This window comes from Perca fluviatilis, chromosome 18 (assembly GCF_010015445.1).
Source record: "Perca fluviatilis chromosome 18, GENO_Pfluv_1.0, whole genome shotgun sequence".
Lineage (NCBI taxonomy): Eukaryota > Metazoa > Chordata > Actinopteri > Perciformes > Percidae > Perca > Perca fluviatilis.
In genome coordinates, this window is record NC_053129.1 from 7,987,219 (window position 1) to 8,007,070 (window position 19,852).

At 40.4% G+C, this 19,852-nt stretch overlaps 1 protein-coding gene across 1 annotated transcript in view; it reads left to right on the forward strand.

Annotated features, from left to right (window-relative positions):
• The window catches only part of ptchd4 (patched domain containing 4), a 98,945-nt gene extending 81,258 nt beyond the window's left edge, over positions 1 to 17,687 (forward strand). The window contains exon 3 of the mRNA XM_039781972.1: positions 12,223 to 17,687. Within this exon, the coding sequence (XP_039637906.1) occupies positions 12,223 to 13,898 (1,676 nt within the window). The 3' untranslated portion in view covers positions 13,899 to 17,687. The remainder of the gene's footprint in view (positions 1 to 12,222) is intronic.
• The last annotated feature ends 2,165 nt before the right edge of the window (positions 17,688 to 19,852 follow it).

Consider the following 19,852-nt stretch of genomic DNA (forward strand, 5'->3'; position numbering starts at 1 on the left):
TAAACACAGTTACAATGCTGACAGCTAATGTCTGTTCAGGCACCGTTTAGGCACCTGCACCATTTTAAAAATATCGCTTTAGGTATCGGAAAAAACAAACAAACGATACTCAACCCTCATGGCACTGTGTACTGTGCCGTGGACTTGTTTTTGGGTGTTGTCCATGTTTTCGTCTCAAACTTTGACCCTCTCACTCTGTGTTTTTACTTCATCAGTTAATTATAATATTTTGTGACTCGTCACTCTTTAGCAAACCTTAAAGGGGCGATAGAATGATTATATAGGGTATTTCACACTGTTCCTTATGGTCTCCTAATGGGGTATGTAACATTGGTTGGGCTGAAAATGGCAATGGTTGATATTTTATTGGGCCTTATGCATCCCTGTGTTTTGGCCCTATTTGTAACAAGAGCTTTTCTTCCAAATATGGTATGTTCATGAATATTTAGATGAGCTGCGCGCTGATTGGTTGAGCGAATTGCCATACGCACACATTAGAGACGCACTGATTGGTTGAGCGAATCCCCAATACACACACATTAGAGACGCAACGGAATCTCATATTCCAGACACTGCAATGTTTCGTTACCAAATTCGCTTCTGAGACTTTTTTATGCGAGAAATCAACTATATAAAGCTCAAATATGGGCCATTTTACGAAAATGTATGGCTAATTGCAAATTTGGTAAGATGTATCGGACTTTAGGGGCTCCACACAGTCTGACGAGAAAGCGGCAGCCTGCTGGGCTCCATACCCAGCGCAACGTCACCCAAACAAGAGGCGTTTATTTCCCCGATTGTTTGTTTAAATAACTCAACACACATATCCATTATAAGATTAACTGGAACCTGCGGGCTGCGGTAAGAGATTGCGGGCGTAACAAGCTCGCTGACCGCGCTCTCAGTCTCAGTCACTCACCGGCCGGCCGGTAGCAGGAAAAGGGGAGGGAGATTAGCGAGCTGCAGCCCCTGGAGCTCTGTCAGGGCAGCGGCGTGTGGTAGTCCAGTCACCCAGAAAAGGGTAAGTTTGCGCGGGTATTGAGCACCGGCCGAGCTCAATCGAGCTCACAGCAGGGCGGGGTCTGTGACGGAGGACACGCAGGGCGGCGATGTAGCAACCCAGGCAGCACCGGCCACTGAACTCCGACACACAGTCGGACAAAATTTGCAATTAGCCATCCATTTTTGTAAAACGGTTTAAAAGAAGTGAAATAAAAAAATTTCAGAACTGAATTTTGTAATGGTATAGCAGAGATCTGCGTGACCTAGATTCAGAAGACTACCTGATCTCAGGTCAGTTGTGTAGCCTATGTAAATGTTGGGGCGTGACCATTCTCTTAATACACCCATGGGCATGAAAAAGGTACAGGTTTTGAGATGCTTACGTAATCAACTAGCTTTGTTGAGATTCGCCCGTTTTCAGCGGCAGTTTCAAAATGAGATTTTCATAGTAAAGGGGTGTCAATGTGATTTTGAACTTATATGTATGTCCTATTTACCCACCGAACTGTTGTTATTCAACTGTGACAAGGTAAAATCAGTTTTGCATTCTATCACCCCTTTACACAACACTGGCTTAGATGTGTCATCCTCCCCAGCTCCGCCCCATTGTTCAAATATAAAAATACTGAAAAATGAAAATGCAAACCATGCAAAAGGGTCTTGAATATCAATTTGATGGTAACATACATGACATGATTATGTAATAATGCAAAAAAGACTGCTTAAGCTGCATGTCCCAGGCAAAAAGTCAGCTTCTTAATAACTGAAATTTCCCATTTTTGGGATAAATAAAAATCTATCTATCTAATCCATGTGGAATGAAGTAGGAACAGTGTTCTTGTATTGCAGGATAACAAGTATTATATTTTAGTATACAGAAATATTTGTTATATTCTTTATAACATTGTATACACACTTTATACCACCATGCAGATGCCTACTATGGAAATACATAGGATACATACAGTGCCTTGCGAAAGTATTCGGCCCCCTTGAACTTTTCGACCTTTTGCCACATTTCAGGCCTCAAACATAAACATATAAAACTGTAATTTTTTGTGAAGAATCAACAACAAGTGGGACACAATCATGAAGTGGAACGAAATTTATTGGATATTTCAAACCTTTTAAACAAATAAAAAACTGAAATATTGGGCGTGCAAAATTATTCAGCCCCCTTAAGTTAATACTTTGTAGCGCCACCTTTTACTGCGATTACAGCTGTAAGTCGCTTGGGGTATGTCTCTATCAGTTTTGCACATCGATAGACTGACATTTTTGCCCATTCCTCCTTGCAAAACAGCTCGAGCTCAGTGAGGTTGGATGGAGAGAGTTTGTGAACAGCAGTTTTCAGTTCTTTCCACAGATTCTCGATTGGATTCAGGTCTGGACTTTGACTTGGCCATTCTAACACCTGGATATGTTTATTTGTGAACCATTCCATTGTAGATTTTGCTTTATGTTTTGGATCATTGTCTTGTTGGAAGACAAATCTCCGTCCCAGTCTCAGGTCTTTTGCAGACTCCATCAGGTTTTCTTCCAGAATGGTCCTGTATTTGGCTCCTTCCATCTTCCCATCAATTTTAACCATCTTCCCTGTCCCTGCTGAAGAAAAGCAGGCCCAAACCATGATGCTGCCACCACCATGTTTGACAGTGGGGATGGTGTGTTCAGGGTGATGAGCTGTGTTGCTTTTACGCCAAACATAACGTTTTGCATTGTTGCCAAAAAGTTTGATTTTGGTTTCATCTGACCACAGCACCTTCTTCCACGTTTGGTGTGTCTCCCAGGTGGCTTTTGGCAAACTTTAAACGACACTTTTTATGGATATCTTTAAGAAATGGCTTTCTTCTTGCCACTCTTCCATAAAGGCCAGATTTGTGCAGTACAACGACTGATTGTTGTCCTATGGACAGAGTCTCCCACCTCAGCTGTAGATCTCTGCAGTTCATCCAGAGTGATCATGGGCCTCTTGGCTGCATCTCTGATCAGTCTTCTCATTGTATGAGCTGAAAGTTTAGAGGGACGGCCGGGTCTTCGTAGATTTGTAGTGGTCTGATACTCCTTCCATTTCAATATTATCGCTTGCACAGTGCTCCTTGGGATGTTTAAAGCTTGGGAAATCTTTTTGTATCCAAATCCGGCTTTAAACTTCTCCACAACAGTATCTCGGACCTGCCTGGTGTGTTCCTTGTTCTTCATGATGCTCTCTGCGCTTTACACGGACCTCTGAGACTATCGCAGAGCAGGTGCATTTATACGGAGACTTGATTACACACAGCTGGATTCTATTTATCATCATTAGTCATTTAGGTCAACATTGGATCATTCAGAGATCCTCACTGAACTTCTGGAGAGAGTTTGTTGCACTGAAAGTAAAGGGGCTGAATAATTTTGCACGCCCACTTTTTCAGTTTTTTATTTGTTAAAAAAGTTTGAAATAGCCAATGAATTTCGTTCCACTTCATAATTGGGACCCACTTGTTGTTGATTCTTCACAAAAAATTACAGTTTTATATCTTTATGTTTGAGGCCTGAAATGTGGCAAAAGGTCGAAACGTTCAAGGGGGCCGAATACTTTCGCAAGGCACTGTATATGCCTTATTGTCAGTATTTCCAGGCAATATGTTTCCATTTCAGAGATGGTGTTGAGGATGAAGACCAACCGATGATTTGGCACACTTATTTCTGGTAAACTTTCCCAAATCCAATAAAGAACAGATAAGACTGTCTAGTCTGGTGTTACAAGAGTGGTGTTGTAGTGAATGTGTCGATTCTGGGGATTTTATTAATGTAACTTGTAACTCCACACAATAACACAGTTATTTCTCGACTGTCTGTTGCAAGACCATGTCCATGTCAGATTTCTTTTTAAACCAAAAAACTTCTGAACAGCACACAGCTCCTCTCTTGGGAAAAAGTTATTTTGGTGCATCTCTGGTCGCTCTTTCTTCATCCTCCATCTGTCTTTTCTGTTCTTGAATGTGCAGTAGCAACAGAGCCTCTCCCGGATGTTAACAGACTACCTGGCAAGCTAGCAGCTATAACGTTACCCTGCATGCCGTTGGTAATGCAAATTTGTAAATATACAAATACAAATGATGTTACAAATTGTTGTGGGCCATGGTGTTTAACCTTTTAAAGAGCAAAAGAACTAAATTGTTGTGTTAATTATAACCATGAGTGATTCACTCACAGCTTCTGACCTTAGCGCTCTTAGCAACTATGCACTGGTGTTGCGATATATGAGATATCTCCTGTGGCTCAGTTGGTAGAGTGGTCGTCTACAAATCGGAAGATGCTCTGCATTTACATATTGTACGGGAAATTAAAACTATACCGAATGAAACGCCCAGTACTAGTTGACGGTTGCCAAACTATGATTGGGCAGTGGCTATTTAAGGGAGGTGTTTAGGGAACAGTCAGTTGTTTAGCATCTACATTACAATGGCAGTCTATATTGTGTTCGCAGAGAAGCAGCATGTAGATAAAGAATAACAGAGGACCCAGGATTGACCCCTGAAGGACCCCACAAGAGAGAGGAATAGTTGAGGAGGCGCAGCTCCAACCAAGACAGATGACCTGTTGGACAAGAAACAATAAAATGTAGAGCAACATCACTTATACCAACATGGGGAGGGTTGATTGATTGATTGGGTTGAGAGGGTTGATTGAAAGAACAACTGTCCACTTGAAGAACTGAGCTGAAGGAGAATTCAAATTATATAAGCAGGCCTTTATTCAAATTAAGAGTGTGAATGTTATGTTACATATGTTAAATGTTCTAAAATGGAAACTTATAGATGCTATATAAACAGCTTCCCTTTACTGCAAACGTTTTATTATTTATTGGTTATAAAGAATTGGTGCTAATTTTGTCTGACTTTCATTTGTCTTTCATATTTCCCTGTAACAAAGAACATATGCTTTTAATAGCCTACTAATGTAATTGTCACAAATGATAAGCCTGTCACCTCATGTGCACATGCACTTTTTATTAATGGATTTTGTTAAGGTTTCATGATTTATATGAGCATAGCTTTCCATAAGAGTTCATTACCAGCCAAACAGCCAACTGCTTATTTAAATCCAGCCGGCTACTTTGTCATATTAATTTTTGGTTTTAATAAAATGGTTTTGATTAAAGCATGTACACTTTACGACCACTGGCCTCCGCTTCAAAACAATCAGGCATGATGTTCCGCCCCCACATGCTCTAGGCTATATTACACATATACGTGTGTGTATGTGTGTGTCTTCGCGTGTGAATAGCTGACAGGCTGTGTCCTGCCAAGCAGAGAGTGGAGACTCATCTTCATTGTTTGACAAATATTAGCAAAATAATTTATGACAAAACACATTAAGAATTACATTGATAGCACACACAGGGAAGATCCTCATGAGACGGGCTACTTCAGGAAACACCAGAAAACACCGTTGGCAGCAACTTGACGATTGGCGGCATTAAAAATGCCCCCCCACACATTCCAACGTCCCTGTCCCCACAGATACTAAAACCCCAACATTTCCAGAAAAAAAAAACACAGAGTACATTAACTCATTGTCCTCAACAACAGCTACACTTGGGATACAGCTAAACCATGCAGCTTGAAAAGCTCATTTGAAATGTTTTTGCAGGTTGCTGATATCAGGATGTTATTATCTAAGCACAATCCCCAGTCAGTGCACTCAGCTGTTCACAGATATTGAGGACCAAGTGCTGTATGCCTTCACTGCAGCTGCCAGAAACTGTGTTATACCACCTGCAGTCTCATATATAGAAAAAGGGAGGTGAAAAGGAGGCAAACTAGTTCATTTGCTGTCTGTATGTGGGTGTTTGTTCCATAGCATCTGTGTGTGGGTGAAAATGGCCAGAGCAACAGCAAATGAGAGTGTGGGCTTCCCTGCAGACTCATAGTCGTGGCTATAAAGTTCTCAGAGGGTGGTCATGCTGTGTGTGTGTGTGTGTGTGTGTGTGTACCATATTGTTTAGAGGACATGACGGTGACACTGGTTAAGTTTTATCACCGCAATAATCGGGAATGCAGTCTCTATCTCTGTCTCTGTTGCTGTGTTACCTCACCCCCGCTCTTCTTTCGTCATCCATTCGTATTGCTCAAGCAAAAATGTGGACATTCAGTTTTGCATCTATCAGCATTCAGACATTGAGAGAATTGTCAGTTTCCTCCCAATCTGATTAACATTGAGCGGCAGTCATGCTTCCAGCCATGTGCTCCACTCCCTGCTGCTTCTTTCACGTTTTCATTGATTAAAGCCCCTGCAACGTCCACACTGACCAGGCCTTTTTGTTTTTCCTTTATTTATACCACTGAAGGAAAGTTTTCACCACTGGCTCATTTCGGGCACTGGTGATGTGTTTATTTTCACTTAGTGAACACTTACATTATAACTAGGCTAGGTTTGAACATACAAACAGCTGGTGCAACCAGCCTCTGCAATCCATCTATCTCCATTATCAAGAAAAGGATTGAGCTGTCTGCCAAAGGATAAACAATTCACGAGAAGGCAACATTTGATCTCATGAAGCTTAGCATAAGTTCATTCAGGACGACTTCTACGCTTCACATTTCTCTTTCTCTCCCGACGCAGCCGCATTGTCATCTGCAGAATGTGGCCGTTTACTCTCCGTTTTATCTCCACGAGCTATCGCGTTGTTGCATTCAAACTTTAAACCGGTTCTACTCTTTGCTGCTGTCAGTTGTGATTTCAGGCATTTCAGGCAAAAAAACAATGTGACCCTCCTCCCGTTCATCTCCAGTTCTCAAAATTCCCAGCACCCAGGATTCCTCCATCATCAGAAGCCCCACTCCACATCACATCCATCCAGATCTTCCTTTTAGGGGTGGCACGGTTCACAAAACCCACGGTTCTGTTCGTATCACGGTTTTCGGTTCTGTACGGTTATTTTTTCTTTTAATCTTTAACACTCCAGAAATATACTTCAGCATATGATATATAGCTAAAATTAGCACATTGAATGCATGTTGCACAATACTTGCACACAGTGGTAGTTCATCATAGGTAACATGAAATCCAAAATGTTCCCACACACCAGACTTATACGACACTGGCACATACTCCAACTCCGGGTAGCCTTCCTTATCTCTCCCACCTGACATTTCTACAAGTGACGTGACCTGCAGCACTCCACACTCCACTTGAGGAGTGGTCGGCTCGGCTCGCCGCCTCTCAAAATCCGACGAAAATCTTTTAAACTGACCTTTGTCAATCAAAAAAACAGACAGATTCAGCAACTGTATGGCCTATTTCTTGCTTAAAATGTTTTCAGAAACAGGTTTCGGTGAACTATTTTCGTAAAATACGAGATCGTATTCAGAACAAGACGCCATTAGTGTCTGTTTTGAAATTTTGGAGCAGCAAGATCCACGTGATGCATTCGTCCAATTAGCAGCCATGTGTTGCTTTCGTCCCGCTCATCCCACTCATCATTTCCAGTAAGTGTTTTAACATAGGTGTCGAAAGTGGGCACTACGGCAGTAAGTGGTTACTGCACATTAACAGTGTACTGACGAACCGTGCGATGCACACACGCTCCGAACTGAGACAAGCAGACCGAACTGTTTGGATGGGTTTTTTTTCATGAACCGTACCACCCCTACTTCCTTTATCCCTTTTTCACCACCACCAGTGTCTAGACTCCATCAGGGGGATATTGCTATATTCATGGCCTCTATACCTATTTATAATTTAACATTGTGATGGAGTCAAATCGCCAAAGACTCAAATATATCAACCTATTATGCACCATGGACCAGTATTAAACTATATTCACTCTTAAAGTGGTAGTAGTCCCACCTCCACAGCACAGTGGAGGAGAGTCCGGCTACGCCACATAGCATTCGGGGATGGGAGGAAAATGTGAAAAGCCATGGTGCCGCTGCAAAATAGACTCGGAAGGAAGTTCTAGTTGTTTTAGTCATGCAACAGAAAACTCAGCTTGGACAGATAGTCTAGCTAGCTGTCTGGATTTACTCTGCAGATATCTGAGAAAAGGTTATATGCCAATACAAGGGAAGCCCAAGGCAACGGATATCCGGCCTAAATGAGTGAAATCCGGCGGATTTTTCGGCGCCACCGGAGCAATCCTGGAAGTAGAACGTTGTGGATATAGCCTACTCCTGACTGAACTAGTTGTCATGTTTCATAAACAATTGATTTCCCCAAAATTGGTATTGATACTCCTTTCATAGAATAAAGTCATCATGTCAAATATCCTGATAGAGGTAGGGAAATATATATATATATAATATATATAAGGTAACACAAAATATTTGATCCACTAAACATGAAGAGATGCAGGGTGCTATCGTTGCTGAGTTTAAACATGTTGCCCACCTTAGTGGGTCTTACGAGGGTGTGAATAACTGTCAGCACAGTGAGCGTGTTGCTGTTTTTATTCTTTGCTTGCTTTCAGTTCTCTCTCAGTATCATCCCTTCTAATTGGGATTCTTCTAACTTTTGAGCATGGAGCTATCAAAGACAAAAGGTAGTTTCACAGAGTGCCAAGACAGATGTGAAATCTCCCAAGAAATCTCAGGATAAAAGGAGTGCTGCTCTTACTAGAAAGCAGACTTCATCAAAACACAGTACCACTATAGTCTCAATGCTTCTTAAATCCAGTCTATTTGAAGGATCTGACCAGTTTTTTTGAATGTTTTATCCTATATACTACAAATCATATTTTACTTTAGTATAACATGCTTTTAGATGTTGATGTAGACATAATGGTGTATCAAGCACATTTTGCATTTTTGGAAGTTTCATGCTATACTGAAATGATCTGTGAGCAATAGCTGTCTGTAAAATATAACTAGCTACATCATTGTTTGTTAATGGAGTAAAGATGCCCACGAGTCAGTGTTTTATACTTTTTTTTATGCTCATAGCTGTGGTAATTTGTGTGTGAGAGGGTTGTGTGTGTGCATGTGCATATTTGCTGACATTTGTCGATTCATTGATAATGGAAATAATTGTTAAAGGTATCCCTACTCTTACAATAACATACCCTTATTATTGTAGATGTGATATTTAAGCCATTGAAAATGGAACACTTTCTTAACTGTAAGGATTTACAGCCATTCTCTACTTGGTAATCATTGCAAATTCAATATATTTTGGTTTTGGACTATTGGTTTGTTGCCTTTTTAAATGTTTTACTGTATCTAAAAGTATACAATATCAAAGGACCTGTTAGTACTGTTCATTGCAATAAATTTTTTGAGTCATCAGTCTTCAGTAACGTTAGTGACAATACTAACCAGGGACACTTTACCAGATGGGCTCATTGGTATTCTCCACTTCCTCCTGCCAGCAATTAATCACTGCAATAAATCCCAGAGCTTTTCCAAATCATGTCTAGAAAATGACACGCTACTTAAAATCCTATTTGGTAAATGGGAAACCCATGCGAACACCACTGGCTCTCGGTCCCTCATCCCCAGCCACAGCTATGACATTCTTCCTCTATCGGACTATCCCTCCTTTCCACATCACCTGACTGCCACACTCATCCACACGTGTATGTTCCCACTTCACTAATCAGCTCTGCCTGGCCTTCCCCGCCAACCTGCTCACCTGCATGTCATTCCCTCGTCAGTAGCAATGGGTATCGTTAGGATTTTATCAATACCAATACTGCCTATTAATACCAATACTATTCGTTGTTCAAATTGAAAGCCTTTCCTTCATAATTATATCGATACTACTCTATAATTTGGTGCAAAAAATAATGACATGAAAAGATTTGACCTTTTTTACTTTTACTTGCAAAAATAAGTTAAATTGTTACTGTATATATAATGAGGAAGGAGCAATTGCTACAAATTCAATTGTATAGTCATTGACACAATGTGCAGGCACATACTGTATGTAACGAAACGTAGGTTGGTTGCTTCCAACAAACAGAGCGGGCGGTGGGCAAAGGTCTGTTCTAACAACTATAAGCAATAAAAAACATTGTTTATCTGGTTGTCAGAACCCCCCCCACCCACAAACAGAAAAAGGAAACAAAAAAAAAAAAAAAAAAAAAAAAAAAAAAAAACAAAAACCCACCAAAAAAACCCAAAAGCCCAAAAACAAACCAAAAAAAACAACACAAACCACAAAACCCATAACAAACCAACAACCACAACAACAAAAAAAAAAAAACAAAAAAAAAAAAAAAAAACACACCCCCCCCCCCCCCTACGTTCACAGCTAACTGCTAACTTCATACCGTCACACACACGTTCTTTGTCTTTTTTTCTCTCTCTCTCTACCACTTACATTATACTTACATATGCTCTGAGTAATTCCTCAAAGGAGTTAGCTACTTTTTGTGTTGTGTAACCTAACACATTTTAGTTTAGAAAACATTCTTAGATGCTTAGCCCCAGCGGGTGCCCAGCAGCGCTACACAAAAACCTATAGCATGATTGTTTGTCCAGGAGGTTATCGATATTTCGGTACTGTCCAGTCCAGAACCGGTACCAGGTTAGTACGAGTTCTCGATACCCATCCCTACTCGTCAGCCACTCCCCACATATACTGGTCCACTTCTTTTGTCCCCTTGTCGGTTTATCATTGTTGCAATGTGGTTTCTTGCTGCGATCTGTTACCTGTCTGCCTCTTACCTGCCTATCAGATCTACTGCCTCACTTGGACTATTGATGCCTGAAAGACTATCCACACTTGTTTCTTCAATAATCCACTGAATTCATTATGCTGCCTCCTCTACTATCTGCATTTGGTTCCAACCCCATGACAGATGTTATGTTGGAAAAACCTTGGGCATAAATTTCCTTTCTCTCCACACCCTCTAAACCAACTGACACTAACTAATTGACTCGCAGCACAGCTTAATAAAACTAAAAGCAGGAAAAGCCATCTAGCCAACTCATTACAAATGCCTAATCCTTTATAGTTAATTTACTTCTTTCCTATGTATCAGACAAGGGGGAATTTACAATGCTGTCAAGGGTAGCAATCACTCTCACTGCCTTGTCCACCCGCTAGATTTGAAAATAATATGTTAAAGCTGTTTTTGGCTGAGAAACATATGCATGGCCTAAATCCTGTGTTCACTTGTTCTGAAATATTTACATGGTAGAGGACCATTAAACTGATTCTAGTGTTCAGAAATGTATAGCACATTCCCTTGCAGCAGTTTTCCCCTCATCATAAATGCAGCTCCGGCATTTTACAAACAAATGAACAGTGTGCGTGGGTGGGCGAGTGTTTCTGTGTGGGAGATTTTGCACTATTGAGCATATGCCTTTGAACGTTGTGTGTTCATGTCTATATTTTCAACTGGTGAAAATCCTACAGATTTGACTCATGAATGGGCCTGCTGCAGATAGATTTGGAAGCTGCTTACGAATGCATGGTAGAGAGGACTCAGATATGAAGAGAAAAGTAAAAGCCCATGTCTCTATTAGAGGAATCAAACCAAATTTGTATTTGTTTATTTTTAATTTTATGTCATGATGCTGGAAGACTGTGGTTTCCTGCTTTTCATGGTCAGCTTTTGAAGATCGCTTTGGCTCATGTATCAAGTAGTGGTTCTTATGTATCAAGTAGTGGTTCTTATGTATCAAGTAGTGCTTCTTGCAGAGGATAATTTAAGGAACTGTTGACATATACAGTAAAAGGAGATTTTGGGGGGGATTTTTGCCTCTATTGAATAGATGATAGTAGTGATGCAAACAAAACTTGAAGAGAGAGAGGGGTATGACATGCAACAAAGGTCCCCAGCTGAAATCTAACTGGGGACATTGTGGGTATGTGCCTGAACCAACCACCACCAGCCAGACCAACCCAGCTAGCGGAGCACCTAAATTATATTCGTTTTAAAGCAGTGGGATTTCCCTTTAGTGCTTGTTTACACAATAATATTTTGTATATCCTGTGTTGATGCTGCTTGATAAAATTGTGTTTTTGTAATTCGAATATAGTGTGGCAGTTCAGTTCAATCTGCATCTACATACATTTAGTTTTTAGGAATCTAAATTGATATTACTCAGTGGTACAAAAAAACGTTGCTTCTGAAATCCTTCTGTGACATGGACCATTTCACTTCCTAGGAATGATTATATCATGCAAATAGAAGAATTTTCCAGGCCATGTCATTTTTTGATGAACACAGTGGTAATACATCAGTGCAAACATAATTCTTACTGAGTTCTCTCTCTTTTCTACTAGGCCATGGAACCAAAGGGGTGTTCGAGCTGCTAGCAGGCTGGAGGAGAACAAGGGAAAATCTCCCCTTCAAGGAGCGCGTGGCGGACGCTTTTGCTGATGTGATGGTGTGCTACACCATGACCAGCTCACTCTACATCATCACCTTTGGCATGGGAGCTAGCCCTTTTACCAACATCGAGTCAGTTAAAATTTTCTGTCAGAGCATGTGCGTTGCCATCCTGGTCAACTACTTCTACGTTTTCTCTTTCTACGGCTCGTGCCTGGTCTTTGCCGGACAGCTGGAGCAGAACCGCTACCACAGTGTTTTCTGTTGTAAAATCCCCTCCGTGGAGTACCTGGACCGCCAGCCCACATGGTTTAAAACCATGATGAGTGACGGCCATGACTTGTCCACGCACCACGACAGCGTCCCCTACCAGAATCACTTCATCCAGCACTTCCTGCGTGAGCACTACACAGAATGGATTACCAACACCTATGTCAAACCCTTTGTGGTCATTCTATATCTCATCTATGCCTCTTTCTCATTCATGGGATGTTTACAAATCAGTGATGGATCAAACATTGTGAACCTGCTGGCTAGTAACTCTCCCAGTGTTTCGTATGCACTGACCCAGCAGAAATACTTCAGTAACTACAGTCCCGTGATTGGGTTTTACATTTACGAGCCCATTGAGTACTGGAACTCCACGGTGCAGGAGCACCTGAAGACTCTAAGTCATGGCTTCAACAAGATCTCTTGGATGGACAACTTTTTCCACTACCTGCGGGTGGTGAATGTGAGTGCTTCAACCAAGAGCGACTTTATCACCATCCTGAAGGGCTCCTTCCTGCGCAGCCCGGAATACCAGCACTTCACTGAGGACATCATATTCTCCAAGAACCGTGAGACCGATGAGTACGACATTATTGCCTCACGGATGTACTTGGTGGCACGGACGACAGAGAAGAAGCGGGAAGAGGTGGTGGAGCTTCTGGAAAAGCTTCGTCCGTTGATGCTGATCAACAGCATCAAGTTCATTGCCTTCAATCCTACGTTTGTGTTCATGGACCGCTACAGCTCCTCCGTCATCTCACCCATCCTGACCTCAGGCTTCAGCGTGCTCACAATCCTCATCCTCACTTTCTTCCTGGTCATCAATCCCTTGGGGAACTTCTGGCTCATCCTCACGGTAACGTCCGTGGAGCTGGGCGTCTTGGGTTTGATGACCCTCTGGAACGTTGGCATGGACAGCATCTCAATCCTGTGCCTTATTTATACCCTCAACTTCGCCATGGATCACTGTGCGCCACACCTGTACACTTTTGTGCTAGCCACCGAGCACACTAGGACGCAGTGCATCAAGTTGGCACTGGAGGAGCACGGGGCAGCCATCCTGCAGAACGCATCCTGTTTTGTGATCGGGATCATGCCCCTGGTGTTTGTGCCTTCCAATCTGACCTATACACTGTTCAAGTGCTCCCTCCTCACCGCAGGCTGCACCGTGCTGCACTGTTTTGTCATCCTGCCTGTCTTCCTGACCTTCTTCCCGCCATCCAAAAAGAGACACAAGAAAAAGAAACGGGCAAAGCGCAAAGAGCGGGAGAGGGAGAGGGAGCGGGAGAGGGAAAGAGAAAGGGAAGAGATAGAGTGCATCGAAGTCAGGGAGAATCCTGATCATGTGACAAATGTCTGAGTAGTTTGTAATTTTAGCAATGAGTATGAGTGGTTATCCGTCAGTTATTGGTGGATTAGAGGTATTCTCCAATGGTGAGTTGCCTCTTGAGGTGCAGGGGAGTCAAATGTCCCCTGAGGAGTGGGAACTGGTCATTCCCAACCAATAGCAGCTAGGCCGGCCAGAGTAGAGCGCAGCCCCACTGGTCAGTCTTTCAGTCCTTGACAGTCTGGACAGTGTATCTCATTTGCACAAACTGCAATAAGCTCACGGTTCTAAACCTCTTTCCCAACTATTAGGTTTATGAAAACAAGTTAGTTCCCAGAACTTATGCTTGCTAAATCTGTAAGTAAATTCTAAACAAACACTGTGTTAGTCCATTTAAATATTAGCAATTTTATTTTCATCTCCCTTAGCCCATATCTCAAAAGAGGTGAGTGAGGATCATAGCAGTCTGTTAAGCCAAGGACATTCAAGTTGGTGAAAGTAGTTAGTGTGATCATACAAAAGTGTACACATCTTACTCACACCTGGATAGCAGAAACTTACCAATACCAAATTCTGTGGAAAGAGAGAAACCGTGGAAAGCACACCGCAACTTTTTCTGTGACATTAAAAATAGCTGAACAGCTGAACTTGGCAGATGGCATACACTGTGTCCATTATGAAGAATTATCTTGCACATTGCATTGTGAGAATAGAACTGTTGAGGTTTATATATTAGCAGGAGACCCATATTTCTGCTTTATTCCAGAGATCATATAAGGTTGTACGCAATGGCAAAAGGAACTGCAGTGGGCTGCAGCTATGAAGAGGAAGTGATAAGTGACTGTTGTGCAGCAGTATTCGAAAATGCAGTAAGCCTGAGTATGACTTAAGTAACTGCTTTTGCACCAGACCAGTAAAACCAAAAGTGAAGAGTGTTTCAAAGGTTTGAAATATTTAATTTTCTAGCAGGTTGATAACAATGGATAGTTTCTGTGAGAGTATGAGTGTCTTTGTGATCCACTTACAAAAGCTTACTGGCATGGCACTGGTAATTGGAAGGTCTGAATGTGATTCAAGCTAGCAGTGGTGCCAAATAGTGTACATATTTTTTGTTTGTTTGACAGTTCTATAACAACAACAAAAGGCTCAGTAAGTTTGAACTTTCATATAAATCAACCATTAATCATGAATTATTCAAGCTAATTTAAATTATTGCTATTTAATGTTGTTGAGGTTTGTTGAGCAGATTGTGAAGCAGGTTTTAAATGAAGCAGTGAGGCACCTTTTGTTAAGTACACTGTGTCTGAATAGTTTTAATTGCCGAAGTGAAAATAGAACCTCCGGGTTTTGTTCCAGAAGTAAGAAAACTGCATTCAAAATTATTGCCATTTGTAATAAAACAAATTAATATAAATCCAGCCGTACAAGATAACCTGTTGTATTCGTTCACTCCATTTGTTTAGACATGGTTAGTACGTTTTAAAAGAAAAATGCATAATCACTGTTTATTTAATATTTGTGTTTTTACCAGCCTTTAAAGCTGCACTTATCAATATTTTTATGTTGACAATGGATCAAAAGACAAAGTGTAGATAAAGGTGTCGATCATATTGACCAGGTCACAGAGAATTATTACCCAACTGCAGAGCATTTTAGCATCTTTTAGCTCATTATTTTGTGGCCAGCAACCTAACTGTATGGTTCAGTCTCCCTACTCTCATCAACCGTGTTTCCAGTAGCAGGCAGCTTTTTCCTGGGAAAAAGCTTTGATATGCCCTCTCTTCGCTATCGTCCCAGCAACAAACAGCAGACAGACAAAGTTGGTGGACACAGTGGAGCATTTAGAGGCTAAAGAGCCACATCCCTCAGGAGTCGGTGGAGACCAAAACAGAGCTTAAAGAAGTGTATATTGGACTTACATTGGTCAGGCTTTCAGAAACACAACGCCAAGTGATTGCTAATGTTGCTCTGTATCTGCCGGATGTGTAAATAAGCAATTGCTTGCTAATACATGCTAACTTTTTGAGGTGATCATTTGTCAAGATGTGTTTTTCAGCATGTTCCAAGGCCCCCACTTAACCAAAAAAAAGCTGCTTTATTGAACACCATTACCCCAAGCCTATGACCATCCAGGGTTAAATTAAACAGCTTGAGAGACTAGATATGACAGATACTATATAAGGAAGAAATAGTTATGATTATGTATAATGTGTGCAAGGCCATGACAGAAAAATGTCATAGTTTTGACAGTTTTTTAAAGATAATTCTTTAGAAAAGACCAACTGAACTATCCTGGCCACGACAGTTATTTAAATGTTAACAAATCAAATATTTTACTTTTTGGACAGTAAACCCCATGAAGCAAATTTGAATTTCCTAAGACGGCGAAGGCATGGCCTGTCCTACTCTGCCTCTGATTGGCTAGTACTATTTGCCTTTGTTGGTTAGATTGGTTTAGGCATGAGGAGTGAGAATGGTTAGGGTAAGAATACCAGGGTAAGCCACCCTTAATGAGAGATTCTATTGAATTATGAATGCGAGTGCCTAGTCTAGCCTGAAAGTGGCTCTCTATTGGGAAGATTGCAAAAGTGAAGGTGCTGACCACTACTGCCACCTATAGGCCTGAAGCTGGTTTTGTCCATGTAGTAAATTAGTCTATTTTTGCCCTAATACTTCAAATAACATCCCATCAAAAAATACTCTGCATTCCACAATACCCTTCTTCAAAATTCAGACTTGAAGTCTAAAATGGCTGCTGTCTCCCCAGAGAGTAAACAGTATTATCCATGTGTGCCAAGACCTGATAAGAATCTCTGTTGCAGTCCCAAAACAAACACGGTCAAGGTCAGCAGCTCTGACAGATACCAATCTCACGCTGACCTCTTGCAGGCAGATCTTAGCTGGTTGCATGTGATAGAGAGGCCCCATATGAGAGAGCAGATGTGGCTGATTGCAGATCAGTCAATACCTTGTTACAGGATTGTCATTGAGGGGACACTGCTGTCTTGCTTCTTTGTGGTGCCACTGAGGAAGTGAATGGCTCTCACAGAGGACAGCTAAACAGGCAGCTGGGGGTAGATTAGAATGTTGATATTGGACCAAACGTCAGTTAGATATATGTGTTTGACAAAGAAGTGCGTGAGGGAAGATTAAACCCACTTCTTTTCTAAACTCATATCAGTAAACAAATAAGATGCAAATGTGTAAAAGAATCATAGTTTACCTGTCATACTTTACCACAAACACATTCCCTGCTTTTGTGGATTTGTGGAGAAAGTAATGTCATATGATAAGAACCTTATAGATTTCATCAACCAAACATTGCCCTACTTAGAAGGGAGGAGTTTTTGGCTACTTTCCTGCAGCAGCTGCAGTGAACGTCACATTATGAATAAGCCATGTCATGTATGTATAGCAGGAAGGCATGAAATGTTTGAAACACGGGAAAGAAATCTTAAATAATTTACTTCCCAAAATGAACTGTTTGCATGGCACTGTACTGTATGTATGCATGTATTTAATTTTTCTGTATGAAGTCTACGTATTTTTATTTTTATTTTTGCTACGTTGTAGTGACCTATGTTTGTTGTTTCAATACATATTCTGTAACACCATGCTGCAAAAGAACACATTTAGTCATATCTGTTCCAAAACAAAAGCCAGAGGATATTCTTGTGTAAAATAACTGTAAATTACTTTTTATATATTTGCTAAGAAAAAATATACTATAGAAAGATTTTTAATGACTGAATTTTCTTAAAAAAAAGAATAAAAAGGGAAAAAGTTAAACACAGTAGGCCAGTAATAAACAGTGGAATGTTACCAGTATACTAGATCTTATTCCTTGCACACTGCAGTGTCAATGTTTGTTGATGATTCACGTTTTTATATGGGAAACGGTGGCCACCATTTTCTTGTTTGTTTGTGTGTTTTGACTCCTTTTATATTCTCTACTTGGCCCTCAGATTTAAGAAAAACATTCATTCATTTCATCATTCTTAAATATACTGTCATTGCTGCCTAGAAAGCTATTGCTGTTACCTAGCTACATTAACCACTTTTAAGCTTTCTTACTATTAGCATCATTCCCAATGCTGAATGCCGTCTAATTAGGCGCCTGTGTATTTAAATAGCATTATTAGATATTATTAGAACATATTATTCTAAGGCAACACACAGAATCTTACCAATGGGTCACTGAAACAGCATGTGATATTGATATTTACAACACTTTATAGTGTCTTCGGTCGTCTTTTGAGAAAAGTCCAGCTTAAAGTATGAGCTTGGCATTATTCAAATTGTTTTCCTTTTACCAACAAATCTCCTAAAAAGACCAAAACCAAAAATGTGTTAGTCCGTCTCCCAATACTTTCCAACTTACCTATCACATTACCTACTCGATCTGTAGAATCCCAAGCCCACAAAAGCTTGGTTACCATTGGTTACACTGTAGTAGTTAACACATGCTACTCAAATAGGACTAGGAAATGTAGAACTATTTTCAGCTTCATATTAATATGCATTTGGTTTGCTACTGAGCAATGGAGCTCTATGGCACATTGGTGGTTTTGGTCTTTTCATTGGATTTGTTGACCGATAGATACAAAACATTGCCAGCCTTATTCTTTAAAAGGTAAACTGGCCTGGTATGCTTTATAACTAAATTTGATGAAGGTACCAGATGCTCTTTAAGTTGACATGCTTTTGCTATAAAAAGCTAAGCTTTGTATGTTTTTTTGTTGTTGCATATTTCCATCTGAGTACATCACTGTGTACAAATGTAGTTTGACGCCTGTACATTTGTAGTACAATTTGGTTGTTTGAGTCACATTTATTCACTTGCTTTATAATCATGTAAAAACTAACCAACCATAAATGCAGCATTTATTTTCAAAAAACAGATAATGGTGACCATACCTCTTCAGTTTCATTGGATCCATTCTGTAAGCTCCTACTATATGGTGTGTTTGTGTGTAGCCCCTCTTTATCTTCTATGGCGATACCATAACTAAATTGTACTGTATGTGATACATTACAGCTAAATATCCATATGACAAATGGGCATCAATTGGTATATTAGGTGAAGTTGCCTCCTAATAAGTACAATGCATGCTCATCAAAAAGCAAAAACCGAATTAAAATAGAAAAAAGTCTGCCAAAATCTTTGGTGGTATTTTAAAAGTCAATGTTTGGGCAGGTAGATGGGTGTACTATCCTTTGTCCATGCACCAGCACATTTTCAGTTTGTACAACCAGGAACAGCACAATATTTCCACAATACTGGGCAATAAAATTATGCAATCACAACTTCGCTTGTTGAATAATCTACACTGCATCTTCAGCCTCAGAGGACAAATTACTTTTTTATTGCAACAAATCTAACTTGTATGTCAACTAACTAAACAAAAAAAAATAGGCTCATATTGCCCCCATTCATCAAACCTGTTATTAATGGATTCTACTTCAACATTTTTCATAAACTTTCAAAATTGTGCAGAAGGTAACAAGCTCAAAATGAAGTAAGGTTATTTTAGTAACCTCAGTCCCATTAAAGTTCAAATCTGTCTATCTATCTATCCAGCCATCCACATGAAATCCATATAATTATTTGTTCACTTCACATCTGAAATAAGGATAAAATACACAAGTATAATGTGTCCATGTATGTCCATGGGAAGAGAATGCACGGTTGTTTGCTATTTATTTTGAGGAATCTGGTCTATTTAACGTCGCCAAAGTCTAAGCCTTATATACTGTGTCTTAAAAGGATATACTGTACCACTCAGTTTAAAAAGGTACATATACTATGTGGGCCAATGGAAAATTCAGTCCAGTTCTTATTAGCATGGTCAGCTTTCCCTCAAACCACAAAATACCCAGAAATAACAGTTGCTTACGGAAATGTTTTTGGAACGCATTTTGAGGTAAGAAGAATGCTCACATATGGTTATAAAGTAATGAATGTCAGTTATTAACAGGTGTAACTT